The sequence below is a fragment of the Gigantopelta aegis genome, chromosome 3 (assembly GCF_016097555.1).
Source record: "Gigantopelta aegis isolate Gae_Host chromosome 3, Gae_host_genome, whole genome shotgun sequence".
Lineage (NCBI taxonomy): Eukaryota > Metazoa > Mollusca > Gastropoda > Neomphalida > Peltospiridae > Gigantopelta > Gigantopelta aegis.
This window is the reverse complement of record NC_054701.1, coordinates 75,416,034-75,437,130: the sequence shown is the minus strand read 5'-3', so window position 1 is coordinate 75,437,130 and position 21,097 is coordinate 75,416,034. Positions and strand designations below refer to the sequence as shown.

Genomic DNA, 21,097 nt, shown 5'->3' with positions numbered 1-21,097 from the left:
GATATTTCCCCCTCCCCCTACCCCCCCCCATCCCAGCCAGTGCCCCACAACTGGTATATCAAAGATTGTGGTGTGTGCTGTCCTGTGTGTGTGGAAATGTATATAAAACCTCTCTTGCTGCCAATGGAAAAAATGTAGCAGGTTTTCTCTGAAGACTATGAGTCAGAATTATCAAATGTTTAACATCCAGTAGCCGGTGATTAATTAATCAATGTGCTCTAGTAGTGTCATTAAACAAAACAAACTTTAATTTTAACCGTACACCCCACTATCCCACCCACCTCGGTCACGATACATAATTTTATATGAAAAATCTTAAATGTTTAATAAATAATTTTGAAGTATCAGAAACTGTTGTATGGCTATAGGCAATTATGGATACATTCTATTTTATTAAATCCCATTATATATTTTTAAACTTATTTTTATTTTTTATTTATAACTGTAGATTAACTATTCTATCATTTGTATATATATTCCATATAGGGCCTATTGGTGATCAGAAGATACTTTGTTGGAGGTAAACTAATAACAAGTTTCATAAAGTTATTGCCTTGTGAAATAATATATGAAAATTATGATTCTGCTAATTTAAATTCATAACAACTAATTTGAATAAAGCAAGTGTGTTTTGTACATTAAAAAAAAAAAAAAAAAAAAAAAAATTGGAATAGGTATTGACCATGGACGTACTATATTTGAGACAATTAAAATAGCCACAATATGTTATAATAATAATTTCCACAAAAAAGGCATTTGGTATATATATATATATATATATATAAACAAATTTCATTTAGTTTCATCGATAACTTCCCAATATTGACCTGGAATACCTTTAACAAATTAAGGATATATTTTTTTAAGCTGCAGACCCTAGTTGTAACCTGTAGAAAATGGACACTAAGTTTAGTTAATTTACAATCCTGTAACACATTTGGATAAAGTTACAATAGAGTCTGTGACGTTAAAACACGAAATATTCTTAAAAATTAACTAGAATTTGAATCAAATAACCACCACTTCTCAGACACATGTGCATTTTTAAAAAATATGAAAAATGCAATTTTTGGTACCACAAACACCAGGATGACCAGAAACATTTCGGTTCTACGGAAATGAATAATCTAAAGAATAAAATGTAAGTAATGTTTGATTTCAGTGACCATAAATGGCTCTAATAGTGAAAAATATGCTGTAGTGTTTGAAAACCACGGTCTGCCCCTATAACAGTTTTGTTCTACATTTTTCTACATGTACATTAACATTCACAACATTGCTCTTGAAATGATGAAAAAAAAGGAGTCGCATCAGGCTTGTTATTTTTCTCATTGGCCGTACAATACATGCATACATTCATCTGAGAAAATAGCATTCCCACACCTGCCTGTTTCTGTTTTGCGGTAAATCATGTTTTTTCTTCTGTGGCATTTTTGTGGAAGACCAAAAGCATGAGCACTTCCCAATGAATGCATGAGCGAGTATTGCGGTATTGCAAGGTATAACAGCAGGCCGCGAGCTATGCCAGATATGTCGTGTATGCTTAATTCACACTGTAAACATGATGTCTTTTGAGAGCTACTGTGTCTTGTCTTGCGGAAATTTGATCATCTGTCTTCTTGCGTGACATACACTGTCGGATACACCTAGAACACACCTTCTCAAGAACACACCTCAATTGCTTTCTTATATGCATTTATTTGTTTTTTCATTCATTGATTGATGCTTTCATTCATTCATTCAATCATTTTTCTCTCGTCTGTCTCTTTATTTCTTTCCATCCTACCTCAGAGTCCCTCTGTCTTTCTCTCTTCCCCTGTCTCTCTGTCTCCCTCTCTTTCTCTCTCTCTTTCTCTCTCTCCCCCTCCCTCCCCTATCTCTATCTTTCTGTCTCGGTGTCTCTCTTTGTCTCTATCTCCCTCTGTCTCTCCCTCCCTCTCTCTCCCTCCCTCCCTCCCTCCCTCTGTCTCTCCCTCCCTCTTTCTCCCTCCCTCTCCCTCCCTTTCCCTCTCTCCCTATCTCTCTCTCCCTATCTCTCTCTCCCTATCTCTCTCCTCTCTCTCTCTCACATAAATTAAAACAAAATGATTAGATATATATAACATGAAAATGAAATTAATGGCTCACCATCAAACTTATAAAAATAATTACCCTGTTTGTACTTATTCTGGTGTTTTTCGTGTAGCATATGCAATGTACTTGTAGACCAGCTAGGAAGGTGGTCATATTTCACAGGTTTTAATTGTAAAATTTTTGTCGGTAATATGCAGACATTTGAAATGGGCAAACAGACCCACAGATATATATCTAAAGAGATTGCGAGATGTAATCTTAAAATAGTTGTGTGGTGCTAATGAACCTGCAGAACACATTTGGCCCAGCGTGGAGTAAACAGTCTGAAAGTAGTTGAGTAACTGGTCTGTTTTAACAATTACTGGAATGACAAGATTAGAACGAGATTCTGCATGTAATATATATTCTTCAAAAAAAGTAAGGGAACTCTTAATATGAATTTACAATTGCCAAAATTGTAAGGTATATTAACTGTGGGGAATGGTTATATGATAATAGTGAATTAATTGGGCAAACATTACAACCGGTAGTTCAGTATTACAGAAGGTTTTATGACCACCAAAGATCTTGAAGGACGATTGGGGTCGGAAGTGAAATTTGAAAGTTGACTTTTTTTATCAATAAATCACAAATTCAAACAACAAAAATGACTAAAAGCAAAACAATAACAACTTTATGATCAACAGAATGAAAAAGATTGTCAGAAATAATGTTCCACAGTGATTAATGGACCTTCCTGGAAATTGTCAAAATCGAGAATGACACCCTATGCACGTGTACGGGGCAACTGCTTGATGCATGTCCAAACTATGGAATGTGTTTCGGTGTGTTGATAAACAGACCTGAACGTTATTTACTAGGATGTCTGTGGTCAAAACGATTGTTCAGTCTAATAGTTGATATTAACATTAATATTTCAGGTTCCCCTACTTTTTTTGAAGAGTATATTTAGAATACTTTGCTGTATTCCATTACGCTGATAAATAATATCCTATTTTCTGTCAGTTGGTTTATACAATGTCAAACATGCTCATGTTATTTTGAAAATGTTTAAAAGTCGCAATATTATACATAAATGTAGTTCTGCTTTGGAAAAAAAAGAAGATTTTTAGTTTGGGAGATGTATAAAACATATGCACCAGTACATACGTACCAGTATGCACTCATACACACTTTGCAATTGTTGTTTTAAATTATATTAAACAATTGTTACAAAAATATATCTTCATGAATTATTTTGTTTGTGGCAGTTGGAGATTTGGGCAGGACGTAGCCCAGTGGTACCGCGTTCGCTCGATGCGTGGTCGGTCTAGGATCGATCCCTGTCAGTGGGCCCATTGGGCTATTTTTCGTTCCAGCCAATGCACCACAACTGATATATCAAAGATCATGGTCTGTACTACCCTGTCTGTGGGATGGTGCATATAAAAGATCCCTTGCTGCTAATCAAAAAGAGTAGCCCATGAAGTGGCGACAGCGGGTTTCCTCTCTCATTATCTGTGTGGTCCTTAACCATATGTTTGACGCCATATAACTGTAAATAAAATGTGTTGAGTGCGTCGTTAAATAAAACATTTCTTTCTTTTTCAGTTGGAGATTTTTTGTGTGTTTTGTACTAGCGGTAGCCGACCCCGAGTTATAGTTTTAAAAACAAACTATTCAATGAACTGAACCTTTATACCTACATGATAGAAGGAAGGAAATGTTTTATTTAATGACACACTCAACACATTTTATGTACGGTTATATGGCGTCGGACATATGGTTAAGGACCACATAGATATTGAGAGGAAACCTGCTGTCGCCACTTCGTGGGCTACTCTTTTTGATTAGCAGCAAGGGATCTTTTATATGCACCATCCCACAGACAGGATAGTACATACCACTGCATTTGTTATACCAGTCGTGATACACTGGCTGGAATGAGAAATAGTACATAATAGGTGAAATAAGAAAAAAATATGAAATGCTTAGGTCATATGATTGAATCCTCTCAGGGAACCTATTCTCTTATTGTTTGTTTTTTTCCTGTCCCAATTGGTACCCCATGACTAGCATATCAAAGACTGTGATATGTGCTGTCCTGTGTCTGTGGGAAAATGCATATAAAAGAGCTGTAGCTGCTGCTAAACAAATGTAGCAGGTTTTCTCAGACTTACTGTTACTATATGGCACCATTTGTGATGGGGACAGAACGTAGCCCAGTGGTAAAGCGCTCGCTTGATTTGATGCGAGGTCCATTTGGGATCGATCCCCGTCGGTGGGTCCATATGGCTATTTCTCATTCCAGCCAGTGCACCATGACGAGTATATCAAAGGCCGTGGTATGTGCTATCCTGTCTATGAATCCTTGCTGCTAATAAAAAAGAGTAGCCCATGAAGTGTCGATAGCAAGTTTCCTCTCTTAATATCTGTGTGGTCCTTAGCCATATGTCCGATGCCATATAACTGTAAATAAAATGTGTTGAGTGCGTCATTAAATAAAACATTTCCTTCCTTCTATTTGTGATGGGGGAAAAAAGGCCAATCCATGAAGAAGGTTCAATCTTATAACCCAAGCCCCATAGGCATTCTCAAATTTATATCATTAAAAAAAGAAATAAAGTTGGTTTTGTTTAACAACACCATCAGAGCACATTGATTTGTTTAACGACACCATCAGAGCACATTGATTTGTTTAACGACACCATCAGAGCACATTGATTTGTTAATCATCGACTTTTGGATGTCAAACACGTTGTAATTTTGACATTTTGTCTTAGAGAGGAAACCTGCTACATTTTTTCCATTAGTAACAAAGGATCATACCATACTACGGCCTTTGATATACCAGTTGTGGTGCACTGGCTGGAACGAGAAATAGCCCAATAGGCCAACTGATGGGGATCGATCTCAATCCAACCGTGCATCAAGCGAGCACTCTACCACTGGGCTACGTCCAACCTCTTTAAACAAAAGAACTGCTAATTACTTGTTTCTTCTTCTTCATTTTTATTTATTTATTTTTTGGTTTTTAATTTTTTTAATTATTTTGTTAATCTAAATGACAATTTAACCATCATCACATTGAAAATCATATCTCTGCGCATGACAAGACTCCAAGGGATATTTTTATGAACTCTTTAATTGACTACTCCCATGAATCATGGTTTTTTTTTGTTGTCATTATGGCCTTATTTTATTATCAGTTTTGTCATTTATTATTTTATTACAGCCACGAGCCTCAACAACAGTTGAAAGTCACAGGGACGTCTTTTGAACGTCCCGTGGATACAAAAGCTTAACATAAAAAAAAAAAAAAAAAAAAAAAAAAAAAAGTTCCCTCTCTTTAGAAGTTGTGCCTACGGGTGTGCAACCAAATAAACTTTCAAGTGCAGTTCAATTGAAATGCGATTTAGTTTGATATTTACCTTTTGATTTGACTCATTGATAAACATGGATGACTCACTCGGGTAGCTATGTGTTATAGAGATGTTCCCTTTCAAACACACTGGTTGTCATGTCTCGCATATCACTGCATGAGGCACAGGGCGATCTATAGGCTGGGGACTGGTGCTCTAATTCTCAGCAGTAGTACATTAGTCATGCTTGATGCGCAGTCGGTCTGGGATCGAGCCCCGTCGGTGGGCCCATTGGGTTATTTCTCGTTCCAGCCAGTGCACCATGACTGGTAATTCAGAGGCCGTGGTATGTGCTATCCTGTCTGTGGGATGGTGCATATAAAAGATCCCTTGCTACTAATGAAAAAATGTAGCGAATTTCCTCTCTGACTGTGCCAAAATTATCATATCTTTGACATCCAGTAGACGATGATTAATAAATCCATGTAATCTAGTGGTGTCGTTGAACAAAAGAAACTTCTTAGTACATTGGTCAAATTCCAGTTTGGAAAATGGTTGACACCACTAGAGCACATTGATTGATCTGCTTTAAAGTAATTTTTTTTTTTAAATATATTTTCTGGAAATGCATGACCAAAACTCCACTAGCAATTTCTGTCACTTAGCTTCATCCCCTCTCCCAAAAAACCCTCAAACTACTTGTACTGATTAACGACATCACTAGAGCACCTTGATTGATATGCTTCATTTTTTTTTTTATATATATTTTCTGGAAGAGCATGACAAAAACTCCCCTAAAAACCTTGCTCACCACAGTCCAGAAGCCCCTGCACAATTTCACATACCTGTACCTAATACAGGCTATTTGTACTGCATGTATATCATGATTTTAGGTCAAAATTTGTTTTGTTTAATGACACCACTAAAGCACTTTTAACAAAAATAAATATCGGTTATTGGATGTTAAACATTTGATAATTTTGAAATATAGTCTTAGAGACGAAACCCACTACATTTTTTCAGTAGTAGCAAGGGATCTTTTATGTGCACCATCCCACAGACAGGATAGCAGACAGGATAGCACATACCATGGCCTTTGATATACCAGTTATGGTACACTGGCTGGAACGAGAAATAACCCAATGGGCCCACCGATGGGGCTCGATCCTAGACCGACCGCGCATCAAGTCTAATGAGCCCATTGATGGGGGGAATCAATCCTAGACCGACTGTAGATCTGGTGTATGCTTCACCACTGGGCTACGTCCCACCCCTTGTGTTAAGTGATTTGGGTGAACCTTAAAGCAGCTTACCAGCCTCGGTGGTGTCATGGTTAAGCCATCGGACATAAGGCTGGTAGATCCAGGGTTCGCAGCTCAGTACCGGCTCCCACCCAGAGCGACCAGCCTCGGTGGCGTCTTGGTTAAGCCATCGGACATAAGGCTGGTAGGTACAGGATTTACAGCTCAGTACCAGCTCCCACCCAGAGCGACCAGCCTCGGTGGCGTCTTGGTTAAGCCATCGGACATAAGGCTGGTAGGTACAGGATTCACAGCTCAGTACCAGCTCCCACCCAGAGCAACCAGCCTCGGTGGGGTCTTGGTTAAGCCATCGGACATAAGGCTGGTAGGTACAGGATTCACAGCTCAGTACCAGCTCCCACCCAGAGCGACCAGCCTCGGTGGCGTCTTGGTTAAGCCATCGGACATAAGGCTGGTAGATCCAGGGTTCGCAGCTCAGTACCGGCTCCCACCCAGAGCGACCAGCTTCGGTGGCGTCTTGGTTAAGCCATCGGACATAAGGCTGGTAGGTACAGGGTTCGCAGCTCAGTACCGGCTCCCACCCAGAACGAGTTTTAACGACTCACTGGGTAGGTGTAAGGCCACTACACCGACTTCTTTCTCACTAACCACTAACAATTAACAACTAACCCACTGTCCTGGACTGAAAGCCCAGATAGCTAAGGTGTCTGCCCAGGACAGCGTGCTTGAACCGTAATTGGATATAAGCACGAAAATAAGTTGAAATGAAATTAATAAAGCGGCTTACTAAGATAGGCTGCTGCTTAAATACAGGTTAAATTGTACTGTATTGGATTCCTGTTTTTCAGTAGATCCATAAAGTGGCTTATCACTATCGGTACATGTGTACTGTATTAAATTATTTGTGAGAAATAGTAAGTGGCTGTTTAAGACAGGTGGCTGTTTAATACAGGTAGTAACTTGATCAAATCAGTTTGTGCTGTATCAGATGATTTGGGTGAACTGTAAAGTGGCTTTTTAAAATGTGTGTCTGCTTAATGCAAGTAGCCACTTGAGCAGGTTTCACGAATACATTATCCTGCTCGAATATGGTAACTGATAGCGCTTGCCCAAAGGTGTGATTAAAATTTCATTGATATGTCTATGACTCACACAGCCATTATCTACAGCACACAGTCCGGTTCCCACACCACACGCAGGCATAGAATCGTTTGAAAACGTTCAGAAAACGTGAATGAAGTACAGTAGTATATACCCCATTTTGGTTTCAATGACACGCTACAGGGCTTTAGGAGCTTAGTGAATCAAAAATTTTCAATTCAGGGACATCCATTCATTAAATCTGAGAAGCGTAATGCAGTTCGAGAATACAGATTTTGTGTGAGAAGACCACTGTTTGCGTGCAAGACCCGGAACAGTGAATGAATGGGGGCTTTGTTGTCCGGTTTCGTAAACAAGGGCTTTTTTCCCCCCTCCAGCTCATGTTATTCTAATGACAATAGCGTCAACTCGGGGGTCATATCCGAAGATTGAGGAAATACTCAAAATCTGAAGTTACAAATCCACTAAAAAAAAGAAAAAAAAGAAGAAGTTTATTTTGTTTAATGATACTACCAGAGCACATTGATCAAGTTGTCAGCTTCTGGATTTCAGATAGTTGATAAATGTGAAGCATGGTCTTCATAGGACTTCATAAACTGCAGTGTTTGAAATAAGCACTTGTCCGTTTGTCCTGATACATGAAAATCTGCTCGGACAAGCGAAATGTACCTCAGTGGTTGTCGAGTGGACAAGTACAATGTTCCATGCAGCTTCATTTTGAGCAAAACTACAGTCCTTGTACTTGAATAAAACAAAACATTTGACAAGTGAAAAATTACTGGACAAGTAGATTTTGCAATGAACTTGTCCAGTGGACAAATGAAAAATTCTGCTTGTTTCTATCGCTGCACTATTCCATTAGTAGCAAGGGATCGTTTATGCAGGCCTATAGTAAACATGGGGGCTGGGTTGAGGGACTGTGTCCTCTCACTTGAGGACAAAAAATGTAGTATTATTTTTATCCTACTCTATAAATTAAGATAAAAATATGGCTTGTGCCCCCCTACCCCCCCCCCCCCAACCATTACAGGCTGTTCCCCTTCCACTAGAGATTGTGCCCCCCCCCCCCCCACTCCACATATCGTTCCTGTGAGCCTGTTATGTGCAGACAGGACATCACATAACATCATCTTTGATACAGTAGTCATGGGGCACTGATTGGGATGGGTAAAAACCTTAATCATAAATGTGTCTGCAGATAGGGTTTGATCACACAACCCAACTTCAGGTGAGCGCTCTACACAGATCCCACCCACCACAAATTAAAATTTGCTATTATACATTTGGATGATTATAATATTGCAAGATATATATACATATAAAAGATCCCTTGCTGCTAATCGAAAATAGTAGCCAGTGAAGTGGTGACAGCGGGTTTCCTCCCTCAATATCTGTGTGGTCTTTATACCATATGTCTGACGTCATATAACCGTAAATAAAATGTGTTGAGTATGTCATTAAATAAAACATTTTTTTTATTTTTTTATTGCAATTTACATATACATGTAGTTACTTTTTTTTATTTGAAAAAAGTCCAATGTTTTCAATTGGGATTTTTTTCCTGTTTAAAACCATCATATTGGCCCCCATTAACAAGTTATACAAAAATCAATTAAATTTCAAAACACAATTATTCATTGCATTAAAAAAACTGGAATCCTGCACATAGCCTGAAAGGAATTCTTTATATGCATATATCATAACCTTTCATATGCCAGCCGCACAGCATTCAGTTAACACAAGTGCTCCAAGGTGTTATGAAATGCTTGTCAACATGTTGGCTTTTTTTGTGCACTTAATATGAAATGAATGTTTAGGGCGGGTCCTAATTAAATAATTTGTGGGTGCCTGGGGCACCAGTAAAATCATTAATTGGTGCCTGTGGCACCAGTAAAATCATTAGTATTAGTTGATGCCAGTGACATAATCTATATACACTGGTTATAACCCAGTGTGTGCTGCTGGGTCATGGTGGTTTCCTGACTACATATTATATTTATTACCATATCCTTCTTGAGAATGGATCGATCCCCATCGGGTTATTTCTCGTTCCAGTCAGTGCACCACGACTGGTATAACAAAGGCCGTGGTATGTGCTATCCTGTGTGGAATGGTGCTTATATTAGATCCTGTGCTACTAATGGAAAAATGTAGCAGGTTTCCTCTTTAAGACTATATGTCAAAATTACCACATGTTTGACATTCAGTAGCTGATAATTAAGAAATCAGTACTCTGGTGGTGGTGTTAAAAAAAATTAAAATCTGTGAGAATGGGTCAGATGTACAAGTGATAAAGTTAAAGTTTGTTTTGTTTTATGACACCACTAGAGCACATTGATTTATTAATCACTGGCTATTGGATGTCAGACATTTGGTGATTTTTACATATGGTCTTAGAGAAGGAATCCAATACATTTTTGCATTAGTTGCTAGAGATCTTTTATATGCTCCATCCCACAGACAGGATAGCACATACCACAGCCTTTTGTATACCAGTCATGGTGCCCTGGCTGGATCGAGAAATACCTCAAAGGCCCCACAAACAGGGATCGATCCTAGACTGATCACTCATCAAACAAAGGAAGGAAGGAAATGTTTTATTTAACAACGCACTCAACACATTTCATTTACGGTTATATGGTTAAGGACCACACAGATATTGAGGGAGGAAACCTGCTGTCACCACTTCATGGGCTACTCTTTTCGATTAGCAGCAAGGGATCTTTTATATGCATCATCCCATAGACAGGATAGCACATGCCACGGCCTTTGATGTACCAGTCGTGGTGCACTGGCTGGAGCGAGAAATAGCTCATCCAATGAGTGCATTACCACTGAGCTACATCCCGCTACTGTAATAGTGATAATGTCGGAGATTCTTTGGCAAAGAAAATACAGATTTGAAAGAAGAAATTAATTAACACCATTTTTTACACTGCACCTTGCACCTGCATAGTGATGACAGAAATGCATGTTGTGCATGCATACAAAATGCATTTAGGTATGGGCAATGAATGCAATGGTAAAACCTGCTGAAATAGGTAAAATATCTAACCATTAACCCCACTACTGTTAGGGTTTGGGTTAGTTTTAGGGTTAATTAGGGTTGGGCAATGAATGTAATGGTAAAACCTGCTGAAATAGGTAAAATATCTAACCATTAACCCCACTACTGTTAGGGTTTGGGTTAGTTTTAGGGTTAATTAGGGTTGGGCAATGAATGTAATGGTAAAACCTGCTGAAATAGGTGAAATATCTAACCATTAACCCCACTACTGTTAGAGTTTGGGTTAGTTTTAGGGGTAATTAGGGTTGGGCAATGAATGTAATGGTAAAACCTGCTGAAATAGGTAAAATATCTAACCATTAACCCCACTACTGTTAGGGTTTGGGTTAGTTTTAGGGGTAATTAATTTAATGGTAAAACCTGCTGAAATAGGTAAATTATCCAACCGTTACCCCACTACTGTTAGGGTTTGGGTTAGTTTTAGGGTTAATTAGGGTTAGTTTTTGCATTAGGGTGAGGTTCGCTCTTTATGAATACATGTATCAATATAATGAGGGGTAGGAGGCTGAAATATTTTCCTCAAAAAGGACATTTTCTATTAAGCAACCTCTTGTCTTAGAGGCCACCTTACAATTCTCCTGAATTATTTATTTATGTAACAGTTTACATTTATCTGTATGAACCAGTCACCTTACTTTTTTTTTTACTTTTTTTTTTGGGGGGGGGGGGGGGGGGCGGACCTAGCCCAGTGGTAAAGCGTTTGCTTGATGCGCAGTCAGTCTAGGATCGATCCCCGTCGGTGGACCCATTGGGCTATTTCTCATTCTAGCCAGTGCTCCACAACTGATGTAACAAAGGCTGTGGTATGTACTATCCTGCCTGTGGGATGGTGCATATAAAAGATCTCTTGCTGCTAATCGAAAAGAATAGCCCATGAAGTGGCAACAGTGGTTAAAAAGTGTAAATATATCTCGTATGTAGTTACAGTGGTTAAAAAGTGTAACTATATCTCGTATGTAGTTACAGTGGTTAAAAAGTGTAACTATATCTCGTATGTTGTTACAGTGGTTAAAAAGTGTAACTATATCTCGTATGTAGTTACAGTGGTTAAAAAGTGTAACTATATCTCGTATGTAGTTACAGTGGATAAAAAGTGTAACTATATCTCGTATGTAATTACAGTTGTTAAAAAGTGTCAATATATCTCTCATCATATCACTGTGGTTAAAAGGTATCTGTTTTTGTCAGCAACATCTTAACAATGTCAGCAAATTCAAGAAAGTCCCTTTAAAATTGCCACAGGTTAGACTGTACGACAACTAAAACCAGATCTCACAAGACGAAGCTTGGCTGTATAATAACATACCTGTTTTATGCTTGAAGTCCCATTTTAAAACCTGGCGACTTCAAAGAAATCTCTGCTGGTACAGGGCAGTTGTTGATCATTGTCACAGGAATTAGAAGTGTGGTTGGAGATTCCCAAGCCTCGGCAACACACCTGCGGAGGTTGGCCACTCTCCTTTAAAAACATGTTTACTGTTATCCAAGCAGCCATTATTCCATTGTTTTTCCGTTGATGGCTGCACATTTAGTTTTGTGGCTGTTGATAAAATGTGCACTGCCATAACCTCACGGGGATGTGTCTTTTGTTGTAACGACATCATACAGTCTGAAATTTGTATTTGGGTTTTTTGGGGGGGATGGGGTTTGTTTGGTTTGGTTTAGTTTAGTTTGGTTTGGTTTGTTTTTGGGGTTTTTGGGGTTTTTCCCAGTCCAATGCCTGACTGTTTTTACAACTTTAATATATAATAGGAGTTCAGAAAACCATTTTTTTTTTTTTACCTCAATCATCACACATACATGTAATGGGAAAAATAGTTTTGATATTTTCTTATTTAGAAAATATCACCAAATGACTAATTGCATGTACCATATTATTGGGCAATTCAGTACGGTACTTTTTATCCAGTGCATCATGACTGGTATATCAAAGGCTGTGGTATATGTGCTATCCTGTCTGTGGGATGGTGCATATAAAAGACCCCTTGCTACTAATGAAAACAATATAGCTGGTTTCCTCTCTAAGACTATATTTCAAAATTACCAAGTGTTTGATATCCAATAGCTGATGATTAATAAATCAATGCGCTCTAGTGGTGTTGTTAAACAAAACAAAATTTTAATTTTGTGATCTTGTCAGTGTTAAATATAACATGATCATAGTTTGGTCAGGATGGGGGGTGGGGTGGGGTGGGGTGTGTGTGTGTGTCCTTATTGTGGTAAATAATAGATCCTGCATATTAACTTTATCCTCATTAAATGTTTGCCAGTTCAACAGTTGTATGTATTATTTGGTCATTAACCCTGGATGATAAAAAGGGTTGTATTAAACATATTAATATTTCGGTGCCTCAGTTCAACAGTTGTATGTATTATTTGGTCATTAACCCTGGATGATAAAAAGGGTTGTATTAAACATATTAATAATTCGGTGCCTCAGTTCAAACATTGTTGCTGCATGTGCCATTTATAATATAATGTGGTTAATGTCATTAAGGATGGGGCAGTAACTTTTTTATTGTACATGTATGTTATGTTCTATATATGCAGACACCTGTGTACTTTTGTTATGCTGAAACTGACCTTTGGCATACATACTAATGACATTTTTTTATTAGTTTTTCTCTCTTAAAGAGATGATAAATGTTTGTATTGCCGTCAAAAACTTGTCATTTTTTATGTGAACTACAACAAGCTATCGGAGACTGAGAAAATTTTTGTCTTTTGATTGTTACACAGTGATCTTAAAAAATGTACTTGGGGTTGGGTCATCCGTAAAGTATACCCAGAGGGAGGAGTGTTCTGGCATTACATATGAAACATGTTTGGTGGGGGGGGGGGGGGGGGGGGGGGGGGAGAAATAAAGCTGGTTATGTTAAATTTTTTTTGTTTAATGACACCACTAGAGCACATTGATTATTGGATGTCAAACATTTGGTAATTCTGACATACAGTCTAAGGTTTGTTTTGTTTTTGTTTAATGACACCACTAGAGCACATTGATTTATTAATCATCGGCTATTGGATGTCAAACATATGGTCATTCTGACGCAGTCTAAGAGAGGAAACCCGCTACATTTTTGCCATTAGTAGTAAGGGATCGTTTACATGCACATCCTACAGACAGGATAGCACACACCACGGCCTTTAATATACCAGTCTTGGTGCACTGGCAGGAACGAGAAATAGCACAATGGGTCCAACAACAGGGATTAATTCTAAACTGACCATACATCAGATGAGTCCTTTACCACTGGGCTATGTCCAGCCCCAAAACCAGTTTAAATCCCATATATAGTTTTCTACTCTTTTTTTTTTTCTCACAATACAACAAGATGTTGAAGTGAAATTTTGTATATACCGGTAGATTTATCATGTGCTGTTGCTGCAGATCAGGGGCCTGATTCACACAGGTCTCTTAGGCTCTACTAGACAACAAAGCATCCTCTTTGTATGTCTTTTAGCATTGCACTGCGAGATCGCAAAGTTGCGAGAGTTTAGTGAATTAGGCCCCAGTTTGACTTTCATGGCAATTTACCCTTTTTTCTCTCAGAATTATGGCCCTTAAACTTAGAAGATTTGAAATTGGTTGGTCTCAGAAGTGGACGTGAATTGTTTTAGCAGTACTCTCAGAATTATTGTTTCTTCTGTATCTGCCCCCCCCCCCCCCCCCCCCCCCCCCACACACACACACACTAATATGCTATCTTCATGGATCACACTCAAATACACTTTTAAACCCTAAAACCAATGAACCGTAACAAACATTTTTTACGTATTGGGCTTACGTGCACTTCCTCCAGTGACGCAGTTCAGTTTGCTATCCTTAAAATGATTTCATTATCCGTTTATGACCCCCTACGCGTCCACACAATAGAGGCTTGTGCAAGGGGATGTAGAGGTGTTGGGTGCTGAATTCATTAACTTACTTATTTCTCAATATGCCTTTCATGCAATTTACAATTTGTCTGGTAGTAAAGGGTCGTATCAAAAGTTGCCAGTTTGTAGAGCTTGGTATAATATATGCCTGACTTTTGAAAGGAATGTTGTATGTTTTTATCATTTTAATGTTTGTGACACTCCAATAATACAGTGCAGTACTTATTGAAAATTGCAATTTCTCGCCTGATATGCAGTCAGTGAGCCCATTGAGCTATTTCTCATTCTAGCTATTGGTATTATATCAAAGGCTGTGGTATGTGCTATCCTATCTATGGGATTGTGCACATAAAAAGTCCCTTGCTTCTTATAGAATTTGTTTTTGTTTTTTCTCTCTATAAATATATGTCAATTTTACCAATGTTTGACATCCAATAGCTGATGATTAATAAATCAATGTGCTCTAGAGGTGTCATTAAACAAAACAAACTTTAACTTTCTTCTTCCTGTGCTCCACAACTCCAGGAGTAACAAAGTCTATGGTATGTACTGATCTGTCTGGGATGCTGCATAAAAAAAGATCCCTCGCTGCTAATCGGAAAGAGTAACCCACTGTGTGGCAGCAGTGAGTTTCCACTCTTGTTATCTGTGTTGTCCTTATCCATATGGTTATGATGATATGTCTAATGCCATATAACTGTAATTAAGATGTATTAAGTGCATCATTAAATAAACATTTCTTCTTCTTTTCTTTTGGGGGGGGGGGGGTGGGTGGGATGTAGCCCAGTGGTAAAGCATTCGCTTGATGCACGGTCGGTCTAGGATCAATCCCCATTAGTGGACCCATTGGACTATTTCTCATTCCAGCCAGTGCTCCACAACCGGCACAACAAAGGCTGTGGTATGTACTATCCTGTCTGTGGGATGGTGCATATAAAAGATCACTTGCTGCTAATCGAAAAGAGTAGCCTATAGAGTGGTGACAGTGGGTTTCCTCTCTCAATATTTGTGTGGTCCTTAACTATATGCCTGACGCTATATAACCGTAAATAAAATGTGTTGAGTGCATCTTTAAATAAAACATTTCCTCCTTCTTCTTGTCTGCTGTACTATAGCTGTATATCAGCTGCTGTATGTATACACAGTTGTATTTCTTATTGACTGTAGTATACTTTATGTTGTGTTTCAAATTAATCACTGTAGTTGTTAATATTGTATTACAAATTGATCACTACAGAAAACTGATAACACACACAGCAAACCTTCCAGCAAAAAAAAACCCCAATGCTTATCTCTATTTCTTTTGCCTACAAATCGTTTTATTGTATTTTTCTACATAAAGCAAATATTAATCTTCCATCTGAAAAAGCCTGGGTAAATGATACCTGTCATTATGAATTCAGGAGTATTGACATTTGTATCTTTTGCTAAAGTTCATCATGCTTTCTATCACGTTGGCACTTTCTGCGTTTCCCAAGGGATCGGGGTCCCATGGAAGAAAAGAAATATGATTTGTGAAACCGAACCATTTTGCGAGGTGATTGTAATACGGATTGTTGTAGATGGCGGACAGGAAGCGCACGACAATGAGCCGACAGTTTGTCAATTGTTGTGCGACCATTGGAGCAGAGCCCCACAGCTACTGGGTGTAATGTTGGGTCAGGTCAGAGGTCAGGTCAGAGGTCGGCACAACACTAGAGGTTGCCTGAGATAGTTTGTGAATTACTACGGTTTGTCTTTGCCAGAGGCAGTGATGTGTGGCTGATATTTATAGGCTGCCAGGTAGAGTTCGTTCATAAGTCTCGCTGTGTACCTGTGTCATGCATGTACATTGCTCTTTGATCTGCCAGGTGTAGATAATGTAAGTGAGGAAGATACATACAGACTGCAGAAAAAAAGAAAAAAGGAAAGAGAGAGTGACAAGTTTGGTGCTTTTGCAGAGAGATAGGTCTATAATGTAAGTAAGGAAGATACATACAGACTGCAGAAAAAAGAAAAGAAAGAAAGAAAAGGGAGACAGAGTGACAAGCTTGGTGCTTTTGCAGAGAGAGAGATAGAGAAAAAAACGGAAGATACATACGGACTGCAAAAAAAGAAAAGAAGGAAGAGAAAAAGGGAGACAGTGACAAGTTTGGTGCTTTTAGAGAGAGAGAGAGAGAGAGATAGAAATAGACAGAGGAAAAGAAGGAAGATATATACAGATTGCAAAAAAAAAAGAAGAAGAAAAACAAACAGAGACAGAGTGATAGTTGCTTTTGCAGAGAGAGAGAGAGAGAGAGAGAGATAGAGAAGGAAAAGAAGGAAGATACATACAGGCTGCAAACAAAAAAGAAGAAAAAAAGGGGAGACAGAGTGACAAGTTTGGTGCTTTTGCAGAGAGAGAGAGAGATAGAGAGAGAGAAAAGAAAAAAGAAAAAGTATATCTTGTGAGAGATTTTTATTGCTGTTAAGCACACTGAATACAATAAGCTCAGACAAAAAGATCACTCTGACAGGTATATATATATATATATATATATATATATATATATATATATATATATATATACATATTCACACCGGTGGTGAGTAATCACGGCCAAGTTGCGGAGGAGTGTTTTTAAAAGGTTGGAGGTCAGTGTAATCCAGTCGCAGGCAGGCAAACCGGCAACCTGTGAGAAGTGAGAAGTCTTACGTTTGTTTGTGCCGTCTTCCCTTCAGATCGAACTGAGCACTTTTAACACTGTGTAGCTGAACCTCTCTATTCTCCGTATTTGTGTGTGTGTGTGTGTTTCTCTCTTTCTGTCTTTTATTTTCTCTTGCCTTGCTGGAATACTGAACATACTGGAGATATAGTGCATACCTCGTGTAGCGGTTGCACGAGCGTGTGTGTGTGTGTTGTTGTTGTTGTTTTCTTCTTCACCTGGACTACATGTTGCTGACTGGAGCATGTCCGTTGTGGGAGAACAGCCACCTATGAGTTTCTTCGATCGAGGGGGACTGGGGCTGGGGCCGGGGCCGGGGCCGGGGCCGGGGAGTCTGCCCCCTCCACCCCTCGTTCCACAGCTGTGGCGACCGGCTCTGTGGTGCACCTCCCCAAACTGCCCTGACCTGCCACTGTACCCGCAGCCGAGGACGATGACTCACCTGTTGGATGATTACTATGTCCCTCCCCCCTTGTGGCATCCCTGGTACTTCAAAGGTAATTTTGTGTGTATTGTATTCTCTCAGGTGTGTAATGTGTAACTTGCAAGTTCTACTGTTCATAATGGTTTACATAAATCGCTGACAGCTAAAATCGGTTATGTTTGGGTTGGATCTACATTGTAGCTCAGTTGGTAGAGTGCTCAACTAAAGGTCTTGGGCCAAAGGATCGAATCTCCTAGGTGGACCCATTGGGGGTTTTCCATACCATCCAGTGACTCATCTGATGTGCAAGTCGGTTTAGAATCGATCCCCGTCAGTCGACCCATTGGGCTATTTCTCATTCCAGCCAGCACATGATGACTGGTATATATCAAAGGCCATGATATGTGCTGTCCTGTCTGTGTGATAGTGCATAAAAAATATTCCTTGCTGCTTATGGAAAAATTTAGTGAGTTTAATCTGAAGACTAAGTGTCAGAATTGATGTCCAGTACCTGGTAGTTAATTCATTATTGTGCTCTTGTAGTGGTGTTAAACAAAATAAGCTTTAACTTTTGGGTTATGTTTACTCGTTTTGAAAATTAAAGTAGTCTACTATTTTGCTTTTTAAAAAAACATAGGGTTCTTCTGTCATTTTGGTTGTAAACTGTCATTTGGTTATGTGGTAAACAGTTGCATTCTAAAATTAAAAAGAACAAATTTCAAGATCATCAGAACTTTTTATTCACTATGCAAATATAATTTTGTGTAACTATAAACAATCAGTTACCTAGGTGAAAATCATGATTTTGTAATATTCCCCTATAAATTTATGAAGGTTTTGCATGTGTGTATACATGTAGATTTGTGGAACAATGATTTCTGTAGATTTTTGGGGGGTTTGTAGTAAAAGTACTAAAACTGCAAACCTGTGTATTCCTTTAAATATAGGATATAAGATTGGAAAACAAGCATATTATTTTTATTGGTGATTCAACATTTTATTTATATTGTAAAAAAATTTAATAGATTGTAAAAATGATAATGACCAAATTTAAGAAGCCTATTTTTCTTAAACATGGATGTTTAAGCATTATAGATGTATGTAGTTACACGCGTGTAAGACATAAACAGGTGTTTAAGCATTATAGATGTATGTAGTTACACGCGTGTAAGACATAAACAGGCTTGGTACATGTAGATTTAGCCCTATAAATGTTCCCATGTAATATGGCAAAAGCCAAGCCCTTAATTATTGGTGATCAAGCTTGTGGGTCGATTCAGATTTGAAAATATCTAGAGTACAATAACAAAACTTTGTATGATGTTATGGCCGGGATGTAGCCCAGTGGTAAAGCACTTGCTTGATGCGCTGTCAGTTTGGGATAGATCCATGTCAGTGGGCCCATTGGGCTATTTCTCGTTCCAATCAGTGCACCACGACTGGTATAACAAAAGTTGTGGTATGTACTATCCTGTCTGTGGGATGGTGCATATAAGAGATCCCTTGCTACGAATGGAAAAGGTTAGCGGGTTCCCTCTCCATGACTATAAAAAATGACCATATGTTTGACATCCAATAGCTGATGAATCAATGTGCTCTAGTGGTGTCGTTAAACATGATGTATGAGTTTTTCAACTGTTTTCAAATTAATCAAGTATAAGATATAAAAAAGCACTCTTGTAGTCCCCCTCCCCCTTCCTAATACCTAAAGGTCATGCTTTTAGTTTTTTACATGCTTGTTGCATACCATGGTGTAGGGTGATACTTTGGTTATAGCATTTGGAGTTATTTTCGAAGTAATTTCTTCCCATGCTTTTATCTGTCTTGTGAATCTTGTTGTGAGTAGCATTAAAAAGAATTATTTACATGGAAATATTTGCGTCTGTTAAATAGCTTATGACCCAGAACTTGTTCTGTGTATTTATCACTGTAACGTGTGTAACAATAATATTTTATTTTGTGTTGGGAAGAATATTTCCAACTACAATCAAACCAGCACAAATGGTCAACTCTTTCTATCTATGTGTTACTGTATCATATGTAACAATATTTTTTTTTTTTTTTGGGGGGGGGGGGGGGGGGAGGGAAATTTTAAAATACAGTCAAACCTGCACAAATGGTCACCTCTAATAAGCAGCCAGCAATGCTACTTTCTTGCAGAAATATTTTTAGGTTTTAGGTTGCCATATTTTCTATACATGCATTGCTTGTGTGTATACACTGTTTATGCTAGTTTTCTTAGAAACGTTTTTTACTTTATCATCAGTGGGAATTGATTTGGTGTAGTAGAACAAAAACCTCATGAGCAGTACTCATCCTGAATAGGTTTTTGTTTCTTTCTCTCTCCGCCCATTTTTTTTTTTTTTTTAAATAAATTCACTGATTTTTTTTACAAATGATGTTGTCTTTGGGGAAAACTTTGATGTTTCTGGTGAATTGTAAATTAAAATGGCAAAATAAAATAGCATATTGAGATGTTATATTAGTTTTAATATCCTTAGTAATTTTTACTAATGAAATATTAAATTTTCACAAACCTTTTAAAGATTAAAATTTACAGTTATCATTTGCTGTAATATCAACTGTCCCATTGCTTGTTTTCAACTGATCACCAACTATTGCTAATAACATTTTTAAAAACAAAATGTTCCCTTTAATAATGTCTTGCCCATGTCATTAAACTTTCAAGTCTGCTTACGTTGTAAGTGTGGACTTAGAATGTTTTATAAGAACAGATCCTGATCTTTTAATCTCAATTTAAACATTTAAAAAAAAAAAAACACACACACACAAAAAAGAAATTGTTTAATAATATATAGGATGAGTATATAATTTCATGTGTAACCATATTATCATGTGGGTTTTTTTTTTTTGTTTTTTTCATTTTTATCAGTTGACTTTTTCCATTTCCTCATTACTCCATGAAAATGACTTCTAAGTAATATGATTTGTCACTGATATTCTCTCCACTCATGAAAGTGGCAAAGTGAAACTTTATGGATTTCCGAGTCATTGTAAAGAATATGGCTGGCGATTTCTCATGTCATATAAACGACAGTAAATTATTTCCAGTCTGCTTCTGCCAGGTAATTTAGGTTCTGAGATGGTTACACTTGATGATCCAGCACTATGAAGAGTACATGAATAATTTCTAATCTCCACCGATGGCGGCTTTTGTTTCTGCTGACATTTTCAGTTATTCTGCAGGGCAAGAAATTAAAAAAAAAAATGCTTTAGACATGTCACTTTGTTACACAGCTGTATAT

At 38.1% G+C, this 21,097-nt stretch overlaps 1 protein-coding gene across 2 annotated transcripts in view; it reads left to right on the top strand.

Annotated features, from left to right (window-relative positions):
* Positions 1 to 21,097, top strand: part of LOC121369087 (transcription cofactor vestigial-like protein 4) — a 70,109-nt gene that overhangs the window by 21,530 nt on the left and 27,482 nt on the right. Inside the window, exon 1 of one of the 2 annotated variants that reach the window (XM_041493932.1) lies at positions 17,303 to 17,904. The exons of the other annotated variant lie outside the window; for it this stretch is intronic. Within the exon in view, the coding sequence (XP_041349866.1) occupies positions 17,652 to 17,904 (253 nt within the window). The 5' untranslated portion in view covers positions 17,303 to 17,651. Of the gene's footprint in view, positions 1 to 17,302; positions 17,905 to 21,097 lie in introns of those variants that run through there. 2 annotated transcript variants of the gene reach the window in all.